The sequence below is a fragment of the Loxodonta africana genome, chromosome 19 (genome assembly GCF_030014295.1).
Source record: "Loxodonta africana isolate mLoxAfr1 chromosome 19, mLoxAfr1.hap2, whole genome shotgun sequence".
Lineage (NCBI taxonomy): Eukaryota > Metazoa > Chordata > Mammalia > Proboscidea > Elephantidae > Loxodonta > Loxodonta africana.
In genome coordinates this window covers 64,957,474-64,981,729 of record NC_087360.1, presented here as the reverse complement: position 1 = coordinate 64,981,729, position 24,256 = coordinate 64,957,474, and the positions used below count along the sequence as shown (strand labels likewise).

The following is a 24,256-nucleotide window of genomic DNA, read 5'->3' as shown; positions in this document are numbered from 1 at the left end:
TTAGCATGAAGAAAGTGACAACTTACAAGTCTAGCATCAGGTCAAGAAATGGAGCAAAAGGAAAATGTGCACTGACACACCTCCAGACCTGCCATGATGAGCAGCTGCCTCCATGGAGCTGACTTTGTAGACATTGGCATTGGTGTGGGGGTGAGTTCTGCAGAGTGGTGGTTACGGCTTGGCATGGTTCAGATTCTCACCTTACCATGACACTTGAAGCACCTTCATCACCCCTCTCCACACATTTTATACAGTAGTCAGTGGCCCTGTTGATTTCACTGTAAGAACTTTGGAAATATTCCTACCCTGGCCCTTCTATCTTCATTCATTCAAGAATTTTTTTTTTTTTACTTTGACATAACTTCAGACTTAATAAAAGTTGCAAGAATAGTGCAAAGAATCCCCAAGTATCATAACCCAGTGTCTCAGGCTGGGTTCTCTAGAGAAGCAAAACCAGTGAAGTATATAAATAAAATAAAGAGAGAGATTTATATCAAGGAGAGAGCTCATGAGATTGTAGAGGCTGGAACATCCGAAGTCCATGGATCAGGATAGAGGCTTCTCTTGATTCACGTACCCACGGGGGCTGGTGAACCCAAGATTGGCAGGTCAGTGAGCAGGGCTTCTGCTCACAGGCCGTGAAGATTGACGAATCCCAAGATTGGCAGATAAGCTGATAGCTCAAGTCCCAGGAACCAGAAGTCAGATGAACAGGAGACAGCCACAGGATCCAGAGTGAGCAAAAAAGCCAGAGCATCTGCTATATTCGGATGTAGGCCACACCCCCAAGGAAAATCACTTTCAACTGATTGGCTACTCACAGCAGATTCAATCATGGGAATGATCACATATAAACACTGAGAATCATGACCCAGCCAAGTTGACACACAGTCTTAACCATCACACCCAGATTCACCAGTGTTAACATATCCCAACATTAGCTATATTCTTCTCTGCCTGCCTCCCTCTCTTTCTCCCTTTGTGTGTGTGTGTGTGTGTGTGTGTATTTTAACCATTTAAGAGAATGTTGCAGACAAGACCTCCCTTTACTCCTAGACACTTCAATGTGTATATGCAAAAAGCAAGAAATTATCTTACATAACCACAGCACAATTACCAAAATCAAGAAATTAACATTGGCATAATAGTATTACCTACTCCGTGGATATTATTCAGATTTCACCTATTATCCCAATAGTATCTTTTAGATCAAATGAAAATCCAAGCCCATTCATTCCATTCAATGCCCATGTGTTTTTAGACTCCTTATTTTTTTTAATCTAGTCCAGTTCCTGGGTCTGTCTTTGTGTTTCATGACATTGACATTTCTTAAGAGTACAAATCAGTCATTTTATAATATGTCTCTCAATTTGGATTTGTCTGATACTTCCTTATGATTAGATTCTGTTTCCTTATGATTAGATCCAGGTATGCACTTTTGGCAGGACAGGCATGGAAGTGATGCTGAGTTCTTTTCGGTGTGTCACATCAGGAGGTATTTTCTGCCAATCAGCCCCATTATTGGCAAGGTCAACTTTGTTAACTTGGTTTAGGTGGTGTCTTCCAAATTCCCCCACCGTAAAGTGATATTTTACCCTTAGTAATCAGTAAGTTCTTTGTGGTGAGATACATTGAGACTGTGTACGTAATCTCTTGTTACTCTTCAAACGTTCACCCAGAAGGTTAGCATCATTAGATGATTCTTGACTAGATCAAGTAGCAATCTGGTTGGTTGCCAGATGATAATTTCTAATTCCATCACTCTGTCCACATTTTCCAGTTGGCTTCCTATTATGAGGAAGGGCTTTCCCTTCTCATGAATTTATTCATTCATTTCTTGGTATCAGTGTATTCCCTGAATTCTTATTATTCAGCGGGTTTTAATCTTTTACTACCATTATTTAGTTTGGTTCTCAAAATGCTTCAGATTTGATCAGTGGGCACTGCTTCAAGCTAACTCTTGTGTCCTTTCCAACAAGTGTTTTTGCATGCTTACAACCAGCATATATTAGTCACTGGGAATACAGCAATGAACAAAACAGACAAGCATCCCTGCCCTGTGGAGCCTACATTCTACTTGGCAGGAGACAGAAAATGAGTAACCAAATGACATAACATATTAGAAGGCATCTAAGTGTTGTGGAGGATAAAAAAAGAGGTAAAAAACAAAGATCAGCTGCTGGAGTGAGAAATGTTGCGATTACATATAATGGCCAAGGAAAGGCTTATTGTTACTGTTGTTGTTGTTGTGTGCCATAGAGTCGATTCCGACACATAGCGGCCCTACAGGACAGAGTAGAACTGCCCCATAGGTTTTCCTAGGCTATAATCTTTAAGGGAGCAAATTGCTGCTCTTTTCTCCTGCAGGGCGGCTTTTGGGTTTGAACCTCCGAACTTTTGGTTAGAAAGGTCAGCAGCCAAGTGCTTAACCCTTATGCCACCAGGGTTCCTAATATAGCCTCATTAGTAGGTGTCATTTGAGCAAAGGCATGAAGGGCACAAGGGAGCCAATTATGTGGGTATCTGGGGGAACACTTCCAGGCAGCCCAGAGCACTCCAGAGCAGCACCAACAGCAGCTATCGCTTGAGGCGGGAAGAGACTGGCATTTTTTGTGGGATTACTCTGCTGGCTTGAGGACTGATTGTGGAAGGCAAGGATGAAAGCAGGGAGACCAGTAGTGTTGCCAGTGTGCCTCAAATTCCCACAATGCACAAAATTTTGTTAAAGGGTACATTGATACAGTGCCAGTTTATTGAATAAATTAGCCATCTCAGAAAGCAGAGTTCCCATAGAAATGAGGCCCATAAGAAGGCAAGAAAGGTGGGTGTTTGGGGCTGGGGAGGCAGAACATCCACTTGTTGAGCAAACAGTATTAGGTGCTCCTTATGCTTTCTTTCTTTTGACTCTCAGAAGAATCCGAGAGTAGGTATTATTTTGCATCTGAGGAAAGTGAGGCTTAAAGGTTAACTAACCTGTCCAGAACCCCCTTGCTGCATGAGGGGGAGCCAGGATTTACACCCAGGGCTGCCTGGCTCCAAAGCCATGAACTCTGCCCTCTGTCACACTGTCTGGTTTTCATGACAGAGAAAAGGTCATAGAAAGGTCATGGTATTGGGATGAAGCCATGAGGAGCACAGTAAGGACAGAAGTGAAAATATGGGGGTTTGCTTTTACCCGCTTCATGTGTTCTCTGGAGATAGGCTTGGTTTCCATTTCTGGTAACTGTGGGTCTTTCTGTATTACCCGATTACCTGTGCAATGCTGCTGTGGCCTTCATGTGCACACTGTCTTAGCATGCATCTTTTGAGGTTCCAGGGCTCAAAACTGCAAACCTGGCAGAGCTTTCCCCAGGACCCTCAGCCACACTGTGTGAGCAGATATTTGATTTCACAGCCATGTTTCCATACAGTTGCTCAAAAAGCTACCAGGTTATGCAGGCCAGGCTGTTAAACGATTGGCCTTTTTATATCCATAAACATGGACAGCATTCAAACTCTATTTACATATATATGTATATGTGTGTGTATGTATATGTATATATATTTATGTACATACATACAGATAGATACATAGATGGTTAGCTGCCATCGAGTCAGTCCCCAACTCACGGCAACCCCGTGTATTGCAGTATAGAACTGCACCGTAGGATTTTCTAGGCTATAATCTTTACAGATGCAGTCTGACAGGCCTTCTTCTGCTGAGCCTCTGGGTGGTTCAAACCACCAACTTTTAGGTCAGAAATCGCAAACCACTTATCCACTCAGGCTCTATATAGAGAGAAGGTGAAAGAAAGAGAGAGGAAAAGGGAGAGAGGGAGGGAGGGAGGGCATGCTATGAAGAAGATACGCAGCAGAAGTCCCATGTGACAAGATTTCTTAATCTACAGTCCAAACTAGGGTATGTGACACCTTGAGGTGGTTGGTATCACGATTCTGAAATTGCTGCTGCTATCAGTTCACAGTTGTTCTTAGCTCACAGTAGTTTAGAAAAATGCATTGCCTTTTTTTGTTTTTTCCTCAGCAGGGGCATAACTACTTCCTTATCATGTATTACAAAACTCATTGCCATCGAGTGAATTCCAACTTATACCAACCCTATAGGACAGACTAGAACTGCCCCATAGGGCTTCCAAGGAACCGCTGGTGGATCCAAACTGCCAATGTCTGAGTTAGCATCTGAGCTCCTAACCACTGCACCACCAGGGCTCCATTGTCATGTATTATCATGTGGAAAAACCTAAATGGCATCTATGAATCTTCATGTTTGCCCACACCAAACTAAATGTGTCTCTTTTCAGCCCTCTGTCCTCAAATGTCCTAAATCTGTAGCCTTGGCTACCCTTGGCCTACACCCCCACTGCCAGCGGCACCCCATCTTTCCTTAGAATGTCACCAAACCGATTGCTGTCAAGTCGATTCCGACTCATACGGACCCTATAGGACAGGGTAGAACTGTCCCATAGAGTTTCCAAGGAGTGCCTGGTGGATTTGAACTGCCGACCTTTTGGTTAACAGCCATAGCTCTTAACCACTACACCACCAGGGTTTCCTAGAATGTCACAAGAGCCAACGGTTTGTGCAGAAATCTCGTGGAGGCAGAGAAGGAAAGTTCAATCTGGCCACGGAAAGCAGGGGCCTGTGAATCAGAAACTTAGGATTATTTTGCTCTCATTACTTTGATTGACTTCACTGTAACCTTCTGCTGGCACCACCTACCTCCACAGGTGTGTGAAGAGTTTTAATTAATATTTGTAAAGCTCTCTGATTGGCACAGATAGAAGGTGGCAGAAAAGGGCAAATTATTACTAATCATGAAAAAAAAGATTAAGTTTTGTTCCTTCACCAGAGACCCTACACCAACTCACACTATTTTCACACTTGGGAGATTAGATGTACATCTTGATTTACTTACTTTGCACTGATGGAAATACCCACTACCAGCTTAACGCAAAGCTCCCATCCCATGCTCTGGCTGACGCTCAATACGCACTGCCTCTGACTCCTAATACCATGTAAGTTGTTATGGAGAGAAGTCTTGCTATTCACAACCAGTGTGAGAGTTCATCTAATTAGCTGATTTCAGTGCATTTAGCATTAAATAATTCCCCCAATTCCCATATGTTTAAACAATATGTTCAACAAGGGGGATGATCCTCTAAAAGCAATTAAATAGTTCTTTTCGCAGAGCTTGTCATTGGTCACTCATAAGCATCCCTGCTATTCCTGTCTGTGATGAATGCAGGCGCCAATGACACGAAATGCGCTTAACCCTCTGTAATGGCTGCTGGCAGGCATCCACATTTGGGCTGCCGCTTTGTGGATGTTAGGGCTCACATTTACATTTTACATCGTTTTCAAACCTCTAGTATATTGTTCTAGGCCTTGCGTGGAGCATTTGCTCTGGCTAATGCATGGCTTTCCAGCCCCCTCTGCTCTCGCCTGCCCTGCTTATAGGTAAATGCAGGCATGTTTTCAGGCTAACCTACACTTTGCTTCTATAGGAAGAATTGTCAGCTTTGGACTGTGGCTAGCTGTGTGCAAGACTGAGTATTTTGGAAGGCATTTCCAGTGCTGCTTGGGGAGGAGGGTGTGAAAACATTGAAGCCTGGTTTAGATAAAGTAGATGTAAGATGTCCCTGTTCAGTTATAAGGCTTGGATTTATTGCAGCAGCAAATTATAGCTAATGAGCTAGAGTGACCGTTGGTAACTTGACAGAGAATGAAAGATGGCAGCAAAAGTCATTCAGAGATTAGTAACATGTTAAACGCCGTCAGAGAAAAGCTGTTTGTTTATACAAGATCACAGGAAAGAAGGTTTGTTTTAATACTAAGTTTCACCGGTATGTGGCCCAAAGGGTTGCTTTGTTGATCAGGGTTGACATATTTAAATATCCTTCCTGGATGTGATGAAAGTTTTGGTGGTAGTACCCACCATCCTAGCTCAGATGTAGCATTGTTTGTTTGAAAGTCCTGAATTGCTTTATTCACTATAATGTCTATCACTCTATCTTTTACCAATGAAAATCCAGCAAAAGGAAGGTGAAATAGGTTGTTTAAGATCACATGAGGCATTGGGGAAGAATGAGCAGACTTCTGGACTCTTCTCACTGATTCTTGTCCTATAATGTACCCCTTCCTCCTAACTATTTGGTGAGCAGGGATTAGAAACAATAGACAACGCCTGAAGGGTGTTAAAATGGCACATGTTTTGTTACATATGTATTTACCGTAACAAAAAAAAATACATACAAAAAAGTGAAAGAGGAAGGCATTCAATGAAGTGGTATTATTTTCCATTAGTTCAGTTTCATTTTCTTTTATGTTCCATGACTCCGCACTCCCCATTGTAAATAATTTACAGCACAGAAATATCTGAACACCAGGTTTCGGTGGAGTGATCTCAAATTTAGATCTAAAATGGGAAAGAGTCGAGGGATATATATTAATGTACTCGATTATGTACGTGTATAACTATCTACTATGCTGTCACTGTATAACCTATATATTTGTGTATTGGCAGAAGACAAATGTTTTCAAAATCGACATAATCTGGGTATGTTTGAAGTGCTGTTTTATTCCGTAATAATTTGTTTTATCACTTACTGGCATTGGAAATATTGTAGAATGTGTTGGTAGGGGAAAGAAAACCTGATGGTAAGATTACCAGATCACTTATTTCTGTAAAGTTTTCGTCTTTTGACTATCGATATATTATCAACAAGAGTACAACTTCGGCAGCTACTGTATCACGCAAAAGCCAGGTCTTTAATTTCTCCAGTTCTGCCCTTTATTCCTAAAGAAGCACATTGTCATTTTGCTTGTTTGTCAAAACCTAGATTTGAAATCTAGGCTTTAACTCAGTCTGTGCGCTTGAGCCATTCAGGGTAAACGCCTGCCATTTCACCACCAAACTGGAGGTTATTCAGACCAACCCTTTGCTTGTGTGGGGGGCAAACCAGAGGGGCGTCTGGGAGGGATTTTTTTCAGCCTAGGCAAACCCCAGCCTGCAACTAAAGTTTTATTCAAATATGCTACCTCCTTTACATGCTTCTGCCTTTGATGCTTTTCCCAACTGTAAAGCCTCCAGTCAGATGGATCTGAGGTACTCCTGAGTCCTGAAGTCACCTGTGGACCCCCAGACATGATCGTCACCACTCCTTTTGCACTGACCATACCACACTGTGCAGATGTCAGCTCTGAGCACTGGACTATCCATTTAAAGAAGAGGACACAGCAGGGCAAGTGGGAGGTGAGAGCTAATTCTTCCTTTAAAAAAAAAAATGGGATTTGAGTTCCAGCTATGGGAGAGATTTCCCCTTACCCTCTCTTAACACAATGAATCAACTGTGACATTTTTGAGCAAATTTGCTTATTTTCCAGAGAGTCGGGAGCACATGTTTCAAACTTCAGGGTACTGGCTCCTTTATTTTCCGTGATAATGGAAAAGAGAAGTAAGAGATAATCCAGAGCTGTTATTATCTGCTTTCAGAATGCGGTTGTCATCACCCACACAGACATGGATGCCTATGCCTCCCTTCCTTCCAGGCCCTGTTCCTTTCTGAATTGACTTTACTCTGTGGCCTCTGTGGTGTAGGGAGAAGGCATAGGGCAGGCAGGCTCTGTTCAGAAAAGAACATCTCGGAGATTACAACGTATCTAGATTTTCGTATTCAGGAACACCAAAACCAGACTAAACCTGTTGCCATTGAGTCAATTCTGACTCATAACAACCCTTTAGGACAGAGTAGAACTGCCCCATACGGTTTCCAAGGAGTGGCTGGTGAATTTGAACTGCCGACCTTTTGGTTAGCAGCCATATCTCTTAACCACTATGCCATCAGGATTTCCTTTAGGAACACAGTTGGTGCGAGATGGAAGTTTGCTGAATTAATGACTGCATTGAAAAGAATTCTGAGTGTCTCTTTCCTTTGGTATTTGAGGACATGTAAAAGAGATAGTACAAGGAGAGAAGAAAAGAGAGAGACAAGAAAGGAAAATGAAGATAAATAATAGAAGGCTAACAATAAGGGAGACAGTCCCAGCAAAGACAGATTGCAGTTGAATTACTACTTTAAGTGAAATCTCTGATCTAGCGGTCTGATAGGGATTCCTTTTATGTTCAGCTGAAGTCAGTTTGCATGAAAGCGGGTGAATTATCTTGTTGGAACACAATGACCTGTTTCAGCTAGCCCTGGGATCTTGGCTCCCAGGAAGTGCTTCAGGCAAAGGAGGTAGAAGGAAAATCATGTTTCTTTGGAGGAAGAAAATGCCCAGTCGCTGCAAGGGATTACATTGACCCTGGTCATCCATGTCTTAAAACAAGTCCGTTTCCTTTGTTCCAAAATGCATTCTGCTATTTATTCAGTTCTAGTACAACCACAGGTAAGTTTCCTGGGGCGTAAATTTCCATGAGCTTCAAAAAGGGACCATATTTTAGTCCCCTTTTCATTATATTTTGCTTTGCCTTGATTTTTACCACTTTAGTTTTTTCTTCTCTTTCTGGCTATCTTTTACATCCAGCTGGTGCTGTACCTGTACTCTATCAAACCAGTCACACGTACCTAAGTTATTATCAAGGAGGATGAGATATTATAGTCCCTGTCCCAAACAGTCATTTATTTAATGTTCCATTGTGAATGTTTTTAGCAGAATGCAAGGGGATAAAATGTTTGAATACAAATCAGCATTATCTTAAGGATAGGAATGAGGTTTTTAGAAGTAGACCTTGGTAATAAATAAATAAGAGCTGGTATATTGATGCTAATGTCCAAGACACCTTTTTTAAACTTGACATTGCACAAATTAACTAAAAATGGGAGGAAATTCAAAGTGACATTTGTTATATCAAGAATTCCAGCATGTAGAATATAACCATTTCTTGAGTTGCTGAATTAAACAATTATGTTGATAGAAGAAAGAGCAGTATATATATCAAGATAATTAGGAGGATAAAAGTAGTCTGAAAAAATTTATGTGCATGTATATATGTCCTTGCAAAGTAATTGTTATGTCACATCTTATTTCTAAACTGAGAAAACTTAACACGTGTTTCCTCTACAGGAAGTGATGTCAGTAGAGGATGAGTCGACATCCTGCTATTGCCTTTTGGACCCCTTTGCATGCCATGTGCTCCTAGACAGCTTTGGGACATATGCCCTCACTGGAGAACCAATCACAGACTGTGCCGTGAAGCAGCTCAAGGTGGCAGTTTTTGGCTGCATGTCCTGTAACTCCCTGGATTACAACTTAAGAGTTTATTGTGTGGACAATACTCCTTGTGCATTTCAGGTCAGCCTTTTTTTTCTTTCTAAAATTCTTCTTTTGTTGTCACCAAAGCACAGGGTTCCCTAAAGATCAGTAGCAATGGAGAGTTCTATTACAGTGGGACTAAAAGATGAATCCGTACGACTGGTTTCACAAAGAGACTTATCAGAAAACAGAAACCTAGCCTTGGCGGAGGAGTTAGAGGAGAGTTTTTGGAAACTCTTTGTGAACCTTGATGTATGAATAAGATTTTGCAGCAAAAGAGAAAGGGATACCATGGACAAGAAGAAATGACTGGATCCCCAGAAACAACAGGAGTTATTTGATGTACAGAGTTTTGCTCCCGTTGCGTCAATTCTGACTCATAGCAACCCTATAGGCCAAAGTAGAATTGCTCCATAGGGTTGCCAAGGAGGGGCTGGTGGATTTGAACTGCCAACCTTTTGGTTAGCAGCCAGGCTTTTCACCACTGCACCACCAGGGCTCCATGATACGCAGAGGGCAGTGAGAAAACTACTTGAATCAATTGAAGATTGTAGTTGGAAAACGACAATTATAAATTATTCCTAGCACCAAGCAGCTGTATTATATATCCTGGGCACATAGTCTATTAATTATCAGGGCTACTAGGGCAGAGATGGTTCAAGGTTCCTTTCCATTTCTGGGACTTTTAATCATGTAAGATTCATTGTAAATTAGCTACTCACGAAGAGTGCAAGTTTATTAATAGCAGCAAGAATAATGCAGAAGAGCCTACGTAAGCTGTGCCCATAGATATAAATAGCATAGCTCTCTTGACACACCTTATTCCATATCCCAGCTATTCCAGTCCTGGATCATTAAGTCTGTTACACAGTAACTAGAGTTTGAGACACTGAGCTGGAAATTCATGATTACCAATAGAAATATACAGTGACCTGGATCCTGAGCATAAGCCAGTGAAAGTGACACAGTGCCAGCCTATGTCCCCAGACCTTCCCTGACTGATTCTCGAGCAGCACGGGCCGTTACGAAGGACACACTTCATCTGTGACTGCTCAAAACAGGGGCTTCGTTGGTCAGGGTGCTATTTTGTAAAGAAGTTTAGTGTAAGTAGTAAACCACATCCTGTGGTTGCCCTTCTCTACTTTCCACCTGCTCCCCCGCACTCCAATAAAAGTCTTCTTCTAAGAGAAAATTCCCAGCAGGCATTCACTAAGCAAACATAAAAATTGAGTGAACGGAGTGGTTCATCCTCAGATCACTAGTACCACTAAACAGTTTCAGAATGCACCATGACTCAAGTTGGATGTTCAGTAACTCAGCCAAGTCATAAAGACCAAGTACATTGGCATAAAGATGAATAACCTACTGCTGATACCTGAGACTATCCAGACTTACTTTCCACAGCTGCCTCAGAAGTCAACCCTCATAACCACCTTGGAATTTTCTTTGACTAGTGGCCTCACAGCCAACGTATATACTGTCCGGTTAGCATTTGCCCGAAGAGTTTATTCTCAGTGACTTTCGGATCATCTGGTACCATGCCTGTTGATTGTTACCAGACCCTATGGCAGCTCAGCTATATGAACTACAGTGGAAGTCTTGCAAACAAGGCCGGAAGCCCAGCTTTTCAAACTACTGTCCAATCCCTTTGGTAACATACTTTTCTTAGTGGAGGCTAGGAAAAATGTTATTCTCCCTCTAATTGAATCTAAATATCTTCATTTCACGATTTAGAGCTATTTCTTAAATTGGTAAAACTCTTTAATTTCGTGAAATGTTTTTCAGTGGGAATACCTTTGACCCCATTCATCCTAATCTATTTACTTCCAGCGATTCTTCCCTTCTCCTGTTAGGTCAGATGAAGCTGATTGCTAAAGTTGAGTTTGGTTGTTGATAGGATGTATGTGATAGCTGTCATGACCAGCAAAGGCCACACTTTCCCCCAGGGTTCTGTGAGACCAACAGCCGGTTGAATAACTTCTCAGGTCCACTGTTAGATTAAAATGTAACTTGTAGCTTTTGTGAACTGAGATTTCCTAGTCCAGAAAACAACCATTTACTCCCTGCTCTTCGTCTCTGTTTTTTTTGTTGTTGTTGTTTCTGAAAAGACCTTGTTTCTGGATTTTCCTCTTGCTGAGTGTTTGTGTTTAGGACCTTCTGCAGATTCATTTTAACCAGTTTAATATCCCAAATCATCTATGCAATATTTTTTCATGGCTCCTTATATAGTATTTAATTAGAAGGAAAAGTTATCTAGTTAGTAACACATTAAGGGGAGTCCCCAGGTGGTGCAAACGGTTAACACGCTTGACTGTTAACCAAAAAGTTGGAGATCACCATGCACTCAGAGGCGCCTTAGAAGAGGGCCTGCCTATCTACTTCTGAAGCATCGGCCACTGAAAACCCTGTGGAGCACAGTTCTACTGTGACAAACATGGGGTCGCCGTGAGTTGGAGTCAACTTGACCGTAACTCCTTTAACCCATTAAGACAATTCCACTTTAAGAAAGCCCTGGCCGTAGTTCACTTTTTCAACCTCTACAAAACTTCACGGATTGATATTAGCTCCCCCAAGTCATGTGGTATGAGCTAAAAATGGTGTGTACAGCCAGGACTCACTTTCGGTAACTCTGATAGAACCTGACTCCTTAAAGTTCGTATGTATTTTTTCATGGAGCGTTTCCACAGAAGTTGCTTCTCTTGGAATTTGCCTCAAATTTTGATTTGGAAAGAAATACAAACATGGTTGTGACAGCTACTTTATTTATTGTAGTGCTTCTGTTATATCTCAAAAAAAAAATAACAAATATGTACCTAACCAGAGCTGTGAGCTTAACCAAGAAGAAAATCTGGTTAAAGTGCATGGCTGTGTCTTTAATTTTATTTGTATCTCACTGGAAAATTATATCCCACAAAATACGTCTATGCTTTCTCTGGGAGACCTTACAAGAGGGACATCTTTCACACCCTACACTCCATCCTCTCAGAACTAGTGGGGCCAGGCTCCATCAAAAAAAAAAAGAAAAAAGAAAGAAAATCCCTTAGAGAATTTCCATAATTAAACAGAAACATTCTCTATTTTCAGTCATGCCCTCCTTCCCCTAGTCCTCCTTCAGGGCCACTCTGCTTGCCTTTCATTTGCTCTGGAGATAATTATATCTGAATAAGAGTAGCCGTTTCTGTGAATGACAAAAAGTACCTCTTGTACCTCACTTAGGACGTAATTCATTTAGTTTCAGATGTTTGAAGATATGTTCTGATAAACGCACCTCAAACCGTCTCTATGGAAAATTAAATCAGCTCAGGTGTGTTAAAAATAAATAAATAAAAATGTCATCCGCCTGAGGGAGAGAGGAGGCTGGACAGAGAAGGACCAAGTGACTTGACTTCTCGTCCTTCCTGCTTCTGCGTTTCTGTCATAATGCGACCTGCCATTTCCTGTTCGTGTGTTTGACTTGGCCCCCTTTGATAAATTCAAACCAAAGGAAGGAGGGACCCAGGAATGGTGATATGTTTTTGAAGGAGTAAAATTTTAAGGCCTAGTTTTTTTCTTTTTTTGTTATACTGTGTTTAATTACACACACACACACATATACATTTAACTCAAACAAACCTTGACATAGGGAAGGTAAAGGATTAAGGATTTGTCTTCTCTTTGAAAGAAAACAGAGAAAAAAACGAGTTTTTGCTCTGTCGCTCCCAACACTCCTCTTCGGTCCCTCTCGTTACTCATTACTTACTTGGCATTAATGGAGATTTAGAATCTAATTTTGAAGGATTCTTTCCAGATGTTGTTCTTGTGTTTATCAATAATGCAACCTCGAGAGGGATTGTTCGCCTAAAGCATTTAAAGGCAAATACCACAATGACACAATTTGTGTGTGCATGTGTGTGTGAGTCTGTGTGTGTGTGTTCAAACAGTTTTGTCTCATAAATATGTAAATTCCGCCTGCCTGTTTTAGTACCCCTGCAGCACACCTAAATATTGCTGCCTGCCTCATTAAATCAACGTAAAGAGCTCAGCAAGGCACAAAGCACAAGTTTCTCCTGGCCAAAACTCCTAGAATTGAATGACTAGTAACTCCCAGTGTGAGCTGATGAAGTGCAGAGACTAGAAATATCACCATCCAGAGCCTTTAGCTACATTTTATACACCAAAATCTGGCCAGACTCTGTTTTTTAGTTTAATTACCTCAGATATCAGTTTAACAACAGAACCAGAGATTTAACAGAAAGTTCTAACTGCATAGGTGGCAGATAGGAAAAATCCAGAGCATGTGAGACTACAGGCTTGGGGTGATAGATTCGTGCGAGTGATTCAGAACGAGCTCTTTAGAGTTGTTTGTATCACTGCTTCCCTACCTGGTTAGGCATCATAATTATCTGAGGAGCATTTTAAAATACAGATGTACAAGCCCAGTCCTGGACAGTAGTTCACTAGGTCTAGAGTATAATGAGGAAGTCTAACTAGAATTGCTTCATATTTTTGTATGAGATTATGAGATACTGTTAATCATATTTAGTTGGTTCCATATGTGCAGATTAAAGTAAGTAAGTTCTCAGGGAACATCTAGCTCAATTGGTATAACATAGCTTATAAAGAAAACATTCTTCATTCTGCTTTGGTGAGTAGTGTCTGGGATCTTAAATGCTGGTGAGCGGCCATCTAAGATACTGCTCTGGGTTCACCCCATCTGGAGCAAGGGAGAATGAAGAAAACCAAGGACACAAGGGAAAGATTAGTCCAAAGGACTAATGGACCACAACTACCACAGCCTCCACCGGACTGAGTCCAGCACAACTGGATGGTGCCTGGCTGCTGCCCCTAATTTCTCAGACAGGGATCACAATGAGGGGTTCCAGACAGAGCTGGAGAAAAATGTAGAACAAAATGCTAACTCCAAAAAAAGACCAAACTTACTGGTCTGACAGAGACTGGAGAAACCCCAAGAGTACAGCCCCCAGACACCCTTTTAGCTCAGTAATGAAGTCACTCCTGAGGTTCACCTTCATTTAACTCAAATAGACAGGCCCATAAAACAAAATGAGACTAAAGGGGCACACCAGCCCGGGGGCAAGGACTAGAATGCAGAAGGGGACAGGAAGGAAAGCTGGTGATTGGGAACTCAAGGTCGAGAAGGCAGAGTGTTGACATGTCATGGAGCCGGTAACCAGTGTCACAAAGTAATATGTGTGTTAATTGTTTAATGAGAAGCTAGTTTGTTCTGTAAATCTTCATCTAAAGTACAGTAATAAAAGAAAAAATGAATCATGGTCGTATTTAAATTTTGAATCCTAAAGCATAAATTTAAAAAGGTGTACCCCTTTGAACTGTGCTAAATATAAGCAAATATTCACTTAAAAAAATTCTAATTTTCTCCATTCTGCATTTCAGGGGCTGCTAGACAATCTATAATTCTAGGGCAAATACAAGAAGCCCTGGTGGTACAATGGTTAAGTACTGGGCAGTAACTAAAAGACTGGCAGTTCGAACCCATTCAGCAGCTCCGTAGGAAAAAGACCTGGTGATCTGCTTCCATAATGATTACAGCTAAGAAAGCCCTGTTGGGTAGTTTTACTCTGTCACATGGGGTCACCGTGTGTCAGAATGGACTCAACAGCACCCAATAGCAACAACAGGGCAGATACAGACTGATTTATATTATCCTGTACACATATCTTGCACCAATGAAAATTTATTTATGGGGCTAAGTTAATAGCAGTCAGACCTTGAAATTACTCTTAAAAAAAAAATCAACTATAGTATAAGCAAAGGCAAGATAATCTAGTACGAAAAGCCATTAGACCATGAATCAAATTGTACACTAACCATGTGGCTTCAGGCAAATCACTTTCTTGGTGGGGACCTCCATGTTTATATCTGTAAATAAAAGAAAAATAAATAAGGTACTGAATAATCCATAGGAGTCCCTGGGTAGTACAAATGGCTAACGAGATAGGCTTCTAACTGAAATGTTGATGGTTTGAATCCACTCACAGGGGCCTTGGAAGAAAACCAAACCAAACCAAATCAGTTGCCCTGGAGTCAGTTCTGACTCATGATGACCCCATGTGTTGCAGAGTAGAATTACACTTCATAGGCTTTTCAAGGCTATGACCCTTCAGAAGCAGATTGCCAGGCCTTTGTTCCAAGGCACCTCTGGGTATGTTCTGACAACCTTATGGTTTGTAATCACAGGCTTAATGATTTGCACCACCCAGGAACTCCTCTGGAAGAAAGGCCTGGTGATCTACTTCCAAAAAATCAGCCATTGAAAACACTATGGCTTACAGTTCCACTCTGACACACGTGACACACATGGAGTCACAACAACTTTTTTTTTTAACAATCGAAATTCATTGTTTCCTTCTAGTGTGATGATCCTGGGTGGTTATAAGTATTAACATAACTCTACACTAAATAACTCATGACCTTGAAGAAATCATTTCCTAAACTCAGTTTACTTCTCTGTACATCAAGGGCAAGTTAGATCTTTTTTTTAAATTTTATTTATTTTGTTGTTATTGGGAATATACACAGCAAAACATACACCAATACAACCCTTTCTACATGTACAGTTCAGTGACATTGATTACATTCTTCGAGTTGTGCTACCATTCTCACCCTCCTTTTCTACATTGTTCCAGTCCTGTGCCATCTTCATGACTGGTGGTATTTGGAACCCATTGTTGTGGCCACTGTGTATTTTGAGTGCCTACCAACCCAGGCTGATCTTTCAACATTATATAGGACAGTATTCTGCTGTAATCCATCGGGTTTTTATTGGCTAATTTTTGGAAGTAAATCACCAATCCTTTCTTCCTCGTCTGTGATAGTTCGGAAATCCCTCTGAAACCTGTTCACCATGGATGACCCTGCTGGTACTTGAAATATAGGTGGCATAAAAACCAAACCAAACCCAGTGCCATCGAGTCAATTCTGACTCATAGTGACCCTATAGGACAGAGTAGAACTACCCCGTAGAGTTTCCAAGGAGCACCCGGCGGATTTGAACTGCCGACCCTTTGGTTAGCAGCCATAGCACTTAACCACTACACCACCAGGGCTTCCTATAGGTGGCATAGCTTAGAGCATTATAACAATATGCAAGCCACCACAGTACAACAAACTGACAAATCGGTGGTGGATTGTAATACTTAGCCTATTATATTATAGCCATATGTCTACTTTTCTGACCCTCTCACTAGACTGTGAGCTCCTTGATGGAAGAGATTATTTAACTGTGTACATCCAGCAGTTAGCTCTATTATAGTTCTGGTGGGCGCTCATTAAATCTCAAAAGAAGGAACCAGTGAAAAATGTCTGTAAAAGGCCTAACGTCTCTCCCGTGGTAACCATTCAAAATTACTTCTCTTTCCTTTCCACCCTGCCACTTTCCTTCATTGTTCGTAGCCCCCATCAGACACTGGCTACCATGTTAATATACCCAACTCTTATCCACAACGTTGTCAATTACCTAGAGTTGCAGAGTCTAGTATAGTAGTCGCTAGCCACACATGAATATTTAAATTAATTAAAATAATACTTTGATTCCTTAGTCACTCCAGCCACATTTAAGTGCTTACTAGCCACCTGTGGCTAACACCTACCATATTGGACAGTTCAGATACGGAACATTTCCATCATCACAGAAAGTTCTATTGGACAGCACTGACTTGGAGGGTCCTCAAAACACCCCTCCTACCAGCACGACCGAAGAGCTGAAGAAAAGAACTTGGAACGGAATCATTTCATCCTGGAAAAAAAAAGACTTTAACAACCTAGTAATAATTTATGTATATGTGAAGGATAGAAGGTGGGTAGCTTCATCGTAGTCAGACATGTTTTCATTAATGTCATTCTAGGTGGAGACATGAGATGGATTAGATAACCTCTAAAGCTGCTTTTATCTGTTGGTAATTGAAATTTTAGTTTTATGTATTTATAAACCTCTTTGTCTTACCTTTTTGAGAGCCTGGGAAGATTATAGGACATAATTAAAGGATTTCAGTTTTCTTATTTATCCTGCCTCTGCAATGAAATTAGAAGTCGATTAATGGTGATTTTAAAAATGGATTTAGGAAGATCTCTAATCTCCAGTAACACTAAAGATTTTGCCCCCTTAGTTTAACATTTTCTAGAATACATTTACATCACATGTCCTGTTATCTCTCCAGTGTGATTCTCAACATCACAAAATTGCGACCAGTTAAATAACATACTCAATAGAATATATGTGAATTGTGTGTGTGTTCACATTAAATATAAACTTAAAGACCTCTCAGTGGAAGATACGAGAATATTTACTTCAGGAATTTGATTTCTTTTTTTTCTGAGATAAAACTAACCTGATAAGCAACTTAATTTCCCTTGGCCTTTGGTACGATAACTTTATGAACATTACTAAAAATAAACATAATACATTCACTCTGTAGCATTTATTTTGAGCCAGAGAAATCAATAAATATCAGATAATGCCTGTGTTAGCGGAGAACAATTGAACCAAAGTGGAAGGGGGTGTTGCTACGTTTATTGTGAAATACGATGTGGTAGGTTAAGCAGGAACGCATCCCTTGATCATGTTCATTTCAGAATGAAATGCACACAACTGTGGAAACTCAACAGTGTTACAATTACTTGGGGAAAGGCAAGTCTTCTTTCTTTCAAAGAAAGGCTCAGTGCATTTTAAAGCCTGAGTAACACACATAATGGAAACCCTAGTGGCATAGTGGTTAAGACCTACAGCTGCTAACCAAAAGGTTGGCAGTTCGAATCCACCAGGTGCTCCTTGGAAACCCTAGGAGGCAGTTCTACTCTGTCCTGTAGGGTCACCATGAGTCAGAATCGACTGAACAGCAACAGGTTTGTTCGTTTGTTTTTAACACACATAATAAAGAACAGTTGTTTCTTTCTGACCAAATCCTTACCTGGTATTTAGCCCTTGGTTTTGAACCTCAAGTGATACAGGGATGCAAAAGAAGTATGTGCCCATTGTGTTGTTTGGCCATTTCTGGGAGACACATGGCTGTGAGCATCTATATCCATAGGTAGAAAATGTGTAAGATACTGGGGAATTCAACACAACTTGACCAAGGCAAGGTCATGGAAGCTTCATAGACGCATCCAACTCCCCAAGGGAATGAATTACTGGGCTGAGGGCTGGGGACCGTGGTCTCGGGGGAGATCTAGCTTAATTGGCATAACATAGTTTATAAAGAAAAAGTTCTACATTCCTACTTTCGTGAGTAGTGTCTGGGGTCTTAAAGTTTCTGAGTGGCCATCGAAGATACTCCACTGATCCCACCCTGTCTGGAGCAAGAGAGAATGAAGAAAACCAAAGACACAAGGGAAAGATTAGTCCAAAGGACTAATGGACCACAACTATCACAGCCTCCACCAGACTGAGTCCAGCACAACTGGATGGTGCCCGGCTACCACCACTGACTTCTCTGACAGGGATCACAACAGAGGTCCCAGACAGAGCTGGAGAAAAATGTAGAACAAATTCTAACTCAAAAGAAAAGGACAAAAAAACCAGACTTACTGGTCTGACAGAGACTAGAGAAGCCCCGAGAGTATGCCCCCCGGACACCCTTTTAACTCAGTACTAAAGTTCTCGCTGAGGTTCACCCCCCAGCCAAAGATTAGACAGGCCTATAAAACAAAATGAGACTAAATGGGCTCACCAGCCCAGGGGCAAGGACAAGAAGTCAGGAGGGGACAGGAAAGCTGGTAATGGGGAACCCATGGTCGAGAAGGGGAGAGTGCTGTCACGTCGTGAGGTTGGCAACCAGTGTCACAAAACAATATATGTATTGTTTAATGAGAAACTAATTTGTTCTGTAAAACTTCATTTAAGCACAATTAAAAGAAAAGAAAATGTGTAAGAAACTGGGTGCTTCATTGTGGCTCCTTTTTTGTTTTTCCTCTCTTGTAGGAAGTGGTTTCAGATGAAAGGCATCATGGTGGACAACTACTGGAAGAACCAAAGTTGCTGCATTTCAAAGGGAACACCTTTAGTCTTCAGATCTCTGTCCTCGATATCCCCCCATTCCTCTGGAGAATTAAACCATTCACTGCATGCCAGGTACTGGCCAAATGGGTTTCTAAAGAAACATCTTTGCTTTAGCCAACAAGCCTGTCCCCAACCCTGGTGAGGGTCCTCTTGATTTTCTTCTTCCTTTGTAAGTATGGATTTAATTTCAAAACTGTTGCAGAAATGTAACAGTTTGGGCCACACACAAGAAATAAAATATTTTATATTAAATTCAGAAGTTTCAAACCAGTAGGGAAAAAGGTTGTCAGGTAATACGACATTTCTCTCTCTATGAGTGGCTGCCCAGTATAAGTTGAAGATGGCAACTTAACAACGTAGAGCAAGGTTTGTTGGTTGTTTGGTTTATTAAAATCAGCCCATTATATAAGACATTGTTTTCATGATATGCAGCAATGTTTAACCTTGGGAGAAATCTTTTCAGAGTGATGATTTTGAGTTAGAGAGCTATGACTAGGTGGAAGCAAGAGCTTCTGTCAGCCATATATGAAGTGGTTGCTGTCAAATGAATTGGGCAAAATGGGAAGAAGACGTAAACTGAGAAGCAAAGGAAGGCTAATGCCTCTTTAGAACCTTTTATAAATAAAGATACTTATATATTACTGTCCACAGGCCTTTTTATTGGATTTAAAAAAAAAAATTTTGTTTCAGGGTGACTTAGAGACTCTTTGTATCATTTTTACAGACTTTTCCCTACCTGCTTAGCATGAGAAGCTCTCTTATCAATTTGTGACCTGCCACTGAATTCCATGAAAATTCCCAGTGATAAGTATTGCCATTATAAGGAGCTGGCTAATAATGCTGTAATTCCTTAAGCCAGAGGCATATGTGCTTCATGTGACAGGGTGTTTCCAAAACTCCGGAGAAGCTTCTGGTGGACTCATATTGGCCTGGATTCACAGAAGGGTTTCACACTTCTTTGTTCTCCCCATCAGCCTAACCTGCAGAGCCCTGGGGGGCTTTTTAACCTTTCCATCCTTGTAACACTCTTTCTTTTATTATTATTATTTTTTACAACTATATACAAAGTATACCAGCCTGTCAGAATGGGACCAAGCCAAACCTGAAGGAGAGAACCCTGACTGCAGCATGAGAGTTAGAGGCAAGGTGAACCACCAGCCCTGTCACCTGCTAAAATTCAGAATTTCCAAGTTGGAGAAGGCTGCATTTTTCTATTTACCTTCTCAGACTTCTCATTACCTTGGGAAACTGCTCCTTTCTGCATTGTTTTAGTGTATCCAAAGCAACAACAATCATGGCCCGAAACTTTTTTTTTTTTTTTGACACATTCAGCACATTTCCTTATGGAGAGATGTTCGCTATGAATAAATGTGTTGTTGATGATATTCAAGACCTAGGTGGCTCCATTCTCCCGTAAGCAATATTCAAAGTTTCTAGTGTAAATTGAACTTCAGGGTATTAAAGCAAGTTCTGATAGTCAGGCAAATTTCTCTTTATTCATCTTTATAGGTTATAAGGACCTTATTTCACTTATTTAATACCAGTGACTCAGTCCAAAGTAACTATTAAGTTTATTGCTCAGAGATAAAAAAAAAAAAAATCAGATGAAAGAACTATTACTTTGCAGTAGCACTTAAATAATAATTTCAACACCAGGGATTCCAAAGAGAGTCACGGGCAGAAAAGGCTTGAAGGGCTAAGTGCCCTCTGAGTTCGTAGGATACAACAGGGACAGCCAGCACCAAAGGGCATTGGCTTGCAAGGAAACCCAACACCTTTTACTGCTGGGATGGGTTGGATTACTTAAAGGTTGTGAATGTCTATAAATATTTGCCTTTCATAATTGAGTATAATTTGAAAGAGTCTTGGAAGGCTGAGAAACAGTTTAATTTTCTCTGCACCAGGCTTGCCACTGAGTTTTCATTTCACTTCATTTTTCTTACCCAGAAATGGCTTTCTGCTCTATTCCTCCTTCCCCTTCACCACCCCAGCCCACCAGTTTCCTTGCCCCATTATCATTGCAGCCCTCCAGCTCATATGAATGCATATTGCATTTGGCCTAATGGCCATGCTGTGTTTGCTCCAGGCGGTAGATGTAAGCGCTTTGGGGAGGGTTTGTGTTCAGGCCTGTTTGAACCTCATGTAAAGCATCCTGGGTACTGGCAAACTTGGCGCAGACAATGGACAATAGCTTTTCATTAGGGCTTAGTGGTTAGGAACGAACAGGGCCTTTCTCTTGTTATCCCAGAGAGCCATTGTAGAGACAGAAAATCACACTATTTCCGACATAGTTTATAGGCCTCCCTTCAACTAATAATTCTCCCTGTCATCTTCCAACTCAGTGCAGAGAAGACCTTTAGCATCTTTTGTCATTTCATTCCTCTCTGCCTTCTCTTAACTTCAAATGAGCCTTCTGGGAATTGACATATTCTGGTTGGTACCCAAACCCTACCCTCCCAGGAAATCTTCCTGTTTCCTTCTGGAAAACAGAAGGAAACAGGACCCTATACGACAGAGTAGAACTGCCGTATAGAGTTTCCAAGGAGCGCCTGGCAGATCTGAACTGCTGACTTTTTGGTTAGCAGCCGTAGCACTTAACCAGTATGCCACCAGGGTTTCCTCCACAATGCTAGTCCCCCCAAAGTCAACAATTAATTATTCTTCATTATCTTCTCAGGCTTTAAGACTCTTCCACAATTAGAGGTAAGCCACTGTCCCCTTCCAGAGTCAGCAACACCCGTCTAGGAAGTAAATAGCTTTATTTATTTTTTTTTTCAATAGGTTGCTGGGACCTGAAGCTTTAATCCTTGCTAACTGTGGGGTGGGGAAGCTGTAATAAACAGTATACAGTGAAATATTCATTTATTTTTTAAACCCAACAAAACACAAAGTCAGGCTGTCACCTCCCTAGAATACAAGCAGCTGTCTTTTTCAACATGCTGTGTATCTTGGAGGACCCAGTGCCAGTCTCCTGCTAGGATGTGATTTACATTCTCTCCATCTGCTAGGAACCTAATTATAATGGGAATCCAAATGAAAACATTTCCACCATTCTTTAAACACCCATAACTTTGCTACACTCTGTCCTCCCAGATTACTTGCCACATAATTCCGCTCAGCTCAGTGAGCATCGTGTGTGTGTGTGTGTGTGTGTGTGTGTGTGTTTTGAATAAATGAAAGCAAAGATGATTGGCCTAAAAACAAACGAATCTCCGTGCTGCTAATTCCATTATTTTTAAATGTTTTGTTGAGCACTGTTGGCAGCTGCTACTCAAGTCAACAATTAAAAGAAATATTCTTTGATACTGTCATAGTCAGAAGTGGAAAGAGAAAAGAGAGGCGTTTTCTTGCTGGTTGTCATGTGTTTCTCTCAGGAAAGATTATCGCTACAGTGGGTATGACTCAGTTTTCTTTCTTCCAATATTTTCAGGAGAAAATATAGAAAATTTAGCAAGTGATACCAGAGAAGGACTCTTTTAAATAAGAGTTCTGTGCCATATTTTTTAGGAAGGTAAGCATTATCCAGGATTCAAATCCCGTCCAGAAAATGTAGGCTTGCTTAAAGCTGGACCTGGAACTCAGCTCTACCTGGCTCTGAAGTCCACAGATTTGCATGACGCTGTAATAACTCAAAGTTGTTTTAGAAAAAAAAAAACAAAGTTAGGGAAAAGTACCTGTTAACTACAGAGCCCTATATTACAGTTACTTGCATTAAAGAATCACATACTAAGAGGCTCTACAAAAAATTTACTGGTTTAGAGAAGAGAGTTCATCTGAGGGCTAATCAAAATCAGAAAGGAGAGAATGAAGACAGGACAAAAGATGGCGGACACCCTTGAAGGCCAGGCAGAGGACTAGATTTAACATGGGGGGCAACAGGGGACCATGGTTTTGCCACAAAGGAATTATGTGACTAAAGCAGAGTTCCTAGGTGAACTGATTACTGCGGTGTACCCCACCATGGTCAGGGGTAAAAGAAAATGAATGTTATTCCTAAATAATACCAGTAACACCAAGAATACCAATCAACTGCTCTGTTTGCCTCTCCAGTCAAGCTCCGACACCCTCAATAGCTCTGTACAGTAGACTGAAGAACAGAAGACTGATCAGTTTTTTACTACAGTTAGCTATTGTGAGGAGAGAGAAGACCATTAATGGAGATAGGAAAATTGGAGAAGAATGGCAATAGAAGAAATATGGTGGTAATTAATTTTGAAATGGTAAAATTGCAATGGAAAGTAAAGTCCATTTAAAATTATTTATAGTAACTAGAGGTGTAATGTCAGAGACTGACATTGATGTAGCTATTGGAGTTCTCGACAGAGAGATGGTGATTGGGCACATGTAAACATATGAGGTCTTGAAAATTTCAGTAGACAGAGAAGCATAGAAGGCTGTCATGTGAAGTAAGGGTTACCCATGAGTTTATTAAGTGTAAGAAGGTTCCAGAGGAGAAGTAGGAAAAGGATCAGATTAGACAACAAAAAGAAATAGCAGAGCTTGTAAATACATACCATTATTTATTTTATGTGGTTATAGAATTTGATGCAGGTGAAAAGTACTTTTGAGTATTTTAGAGAAAATTACTTCCTTTAAAGATTAGAGGGAGGCTACAACATACAGAAGTGTCTTCTGCTGCAATGTCTACTACCAGGAAGGGAACAGAGAAAACCTAAGTAAAAAATTCTATATAGGAAGAAAGTGAGAAGGAAGTTCCCTAAAACGGACCTGTGCCGTCTTGCTGGTGGCCTGAGCAAATTGTGCTCCAAGCAAAGCTTCCTTCATGACCATTAGTGTAGGGCTTGTCCCAGGGTTTCCTATAGATAGATGACAGCCACCCTGTGGAACCCACTAATGGTACGTTTCATTGTTTCCCAGCTTGTGGAATTTTCTAAGAGAACTTCAAATCTTGGTAGTTTCATTAGATAATTATTTTGACCAGGGAAACAGAAACTACTCAAGGTATTTCAGCTAGAGAGAGATTTAGTCAAA

The 24,256-nt window shown here is 40.9% G+C and overlaps 1 protein-coding gene across 2 annotated transcripts in view; it reads left to right on the top strand.

Moving 5' to 3' along the window:
- Positions 1-24,256, top strand: part of UNC5D (unc-5 netrin receptor D) — a 627,625-nt gene that overhangs the window by 572,907 nt on the left and 30,462 nt on the right. For both annotated transcript variants that reach the window (XM_064272820.1, XM_003412541.4), the window contains 3 exons: positions 7,081-7,249; positions 9,061-9,288; positions 19,187-19,336. In XM_064272820.1, the coding sequence (XP_064128890.1) occupies positions 7,081-7,249; positions 9,061-9,288; positions 19,187-19,336 (547 nt within the window). The remainder of the gene's footprint in view (positions 1-7,080; positions 7,250-9,060; positions 9,289-19,186; positions 19,337-24,256) is intronic.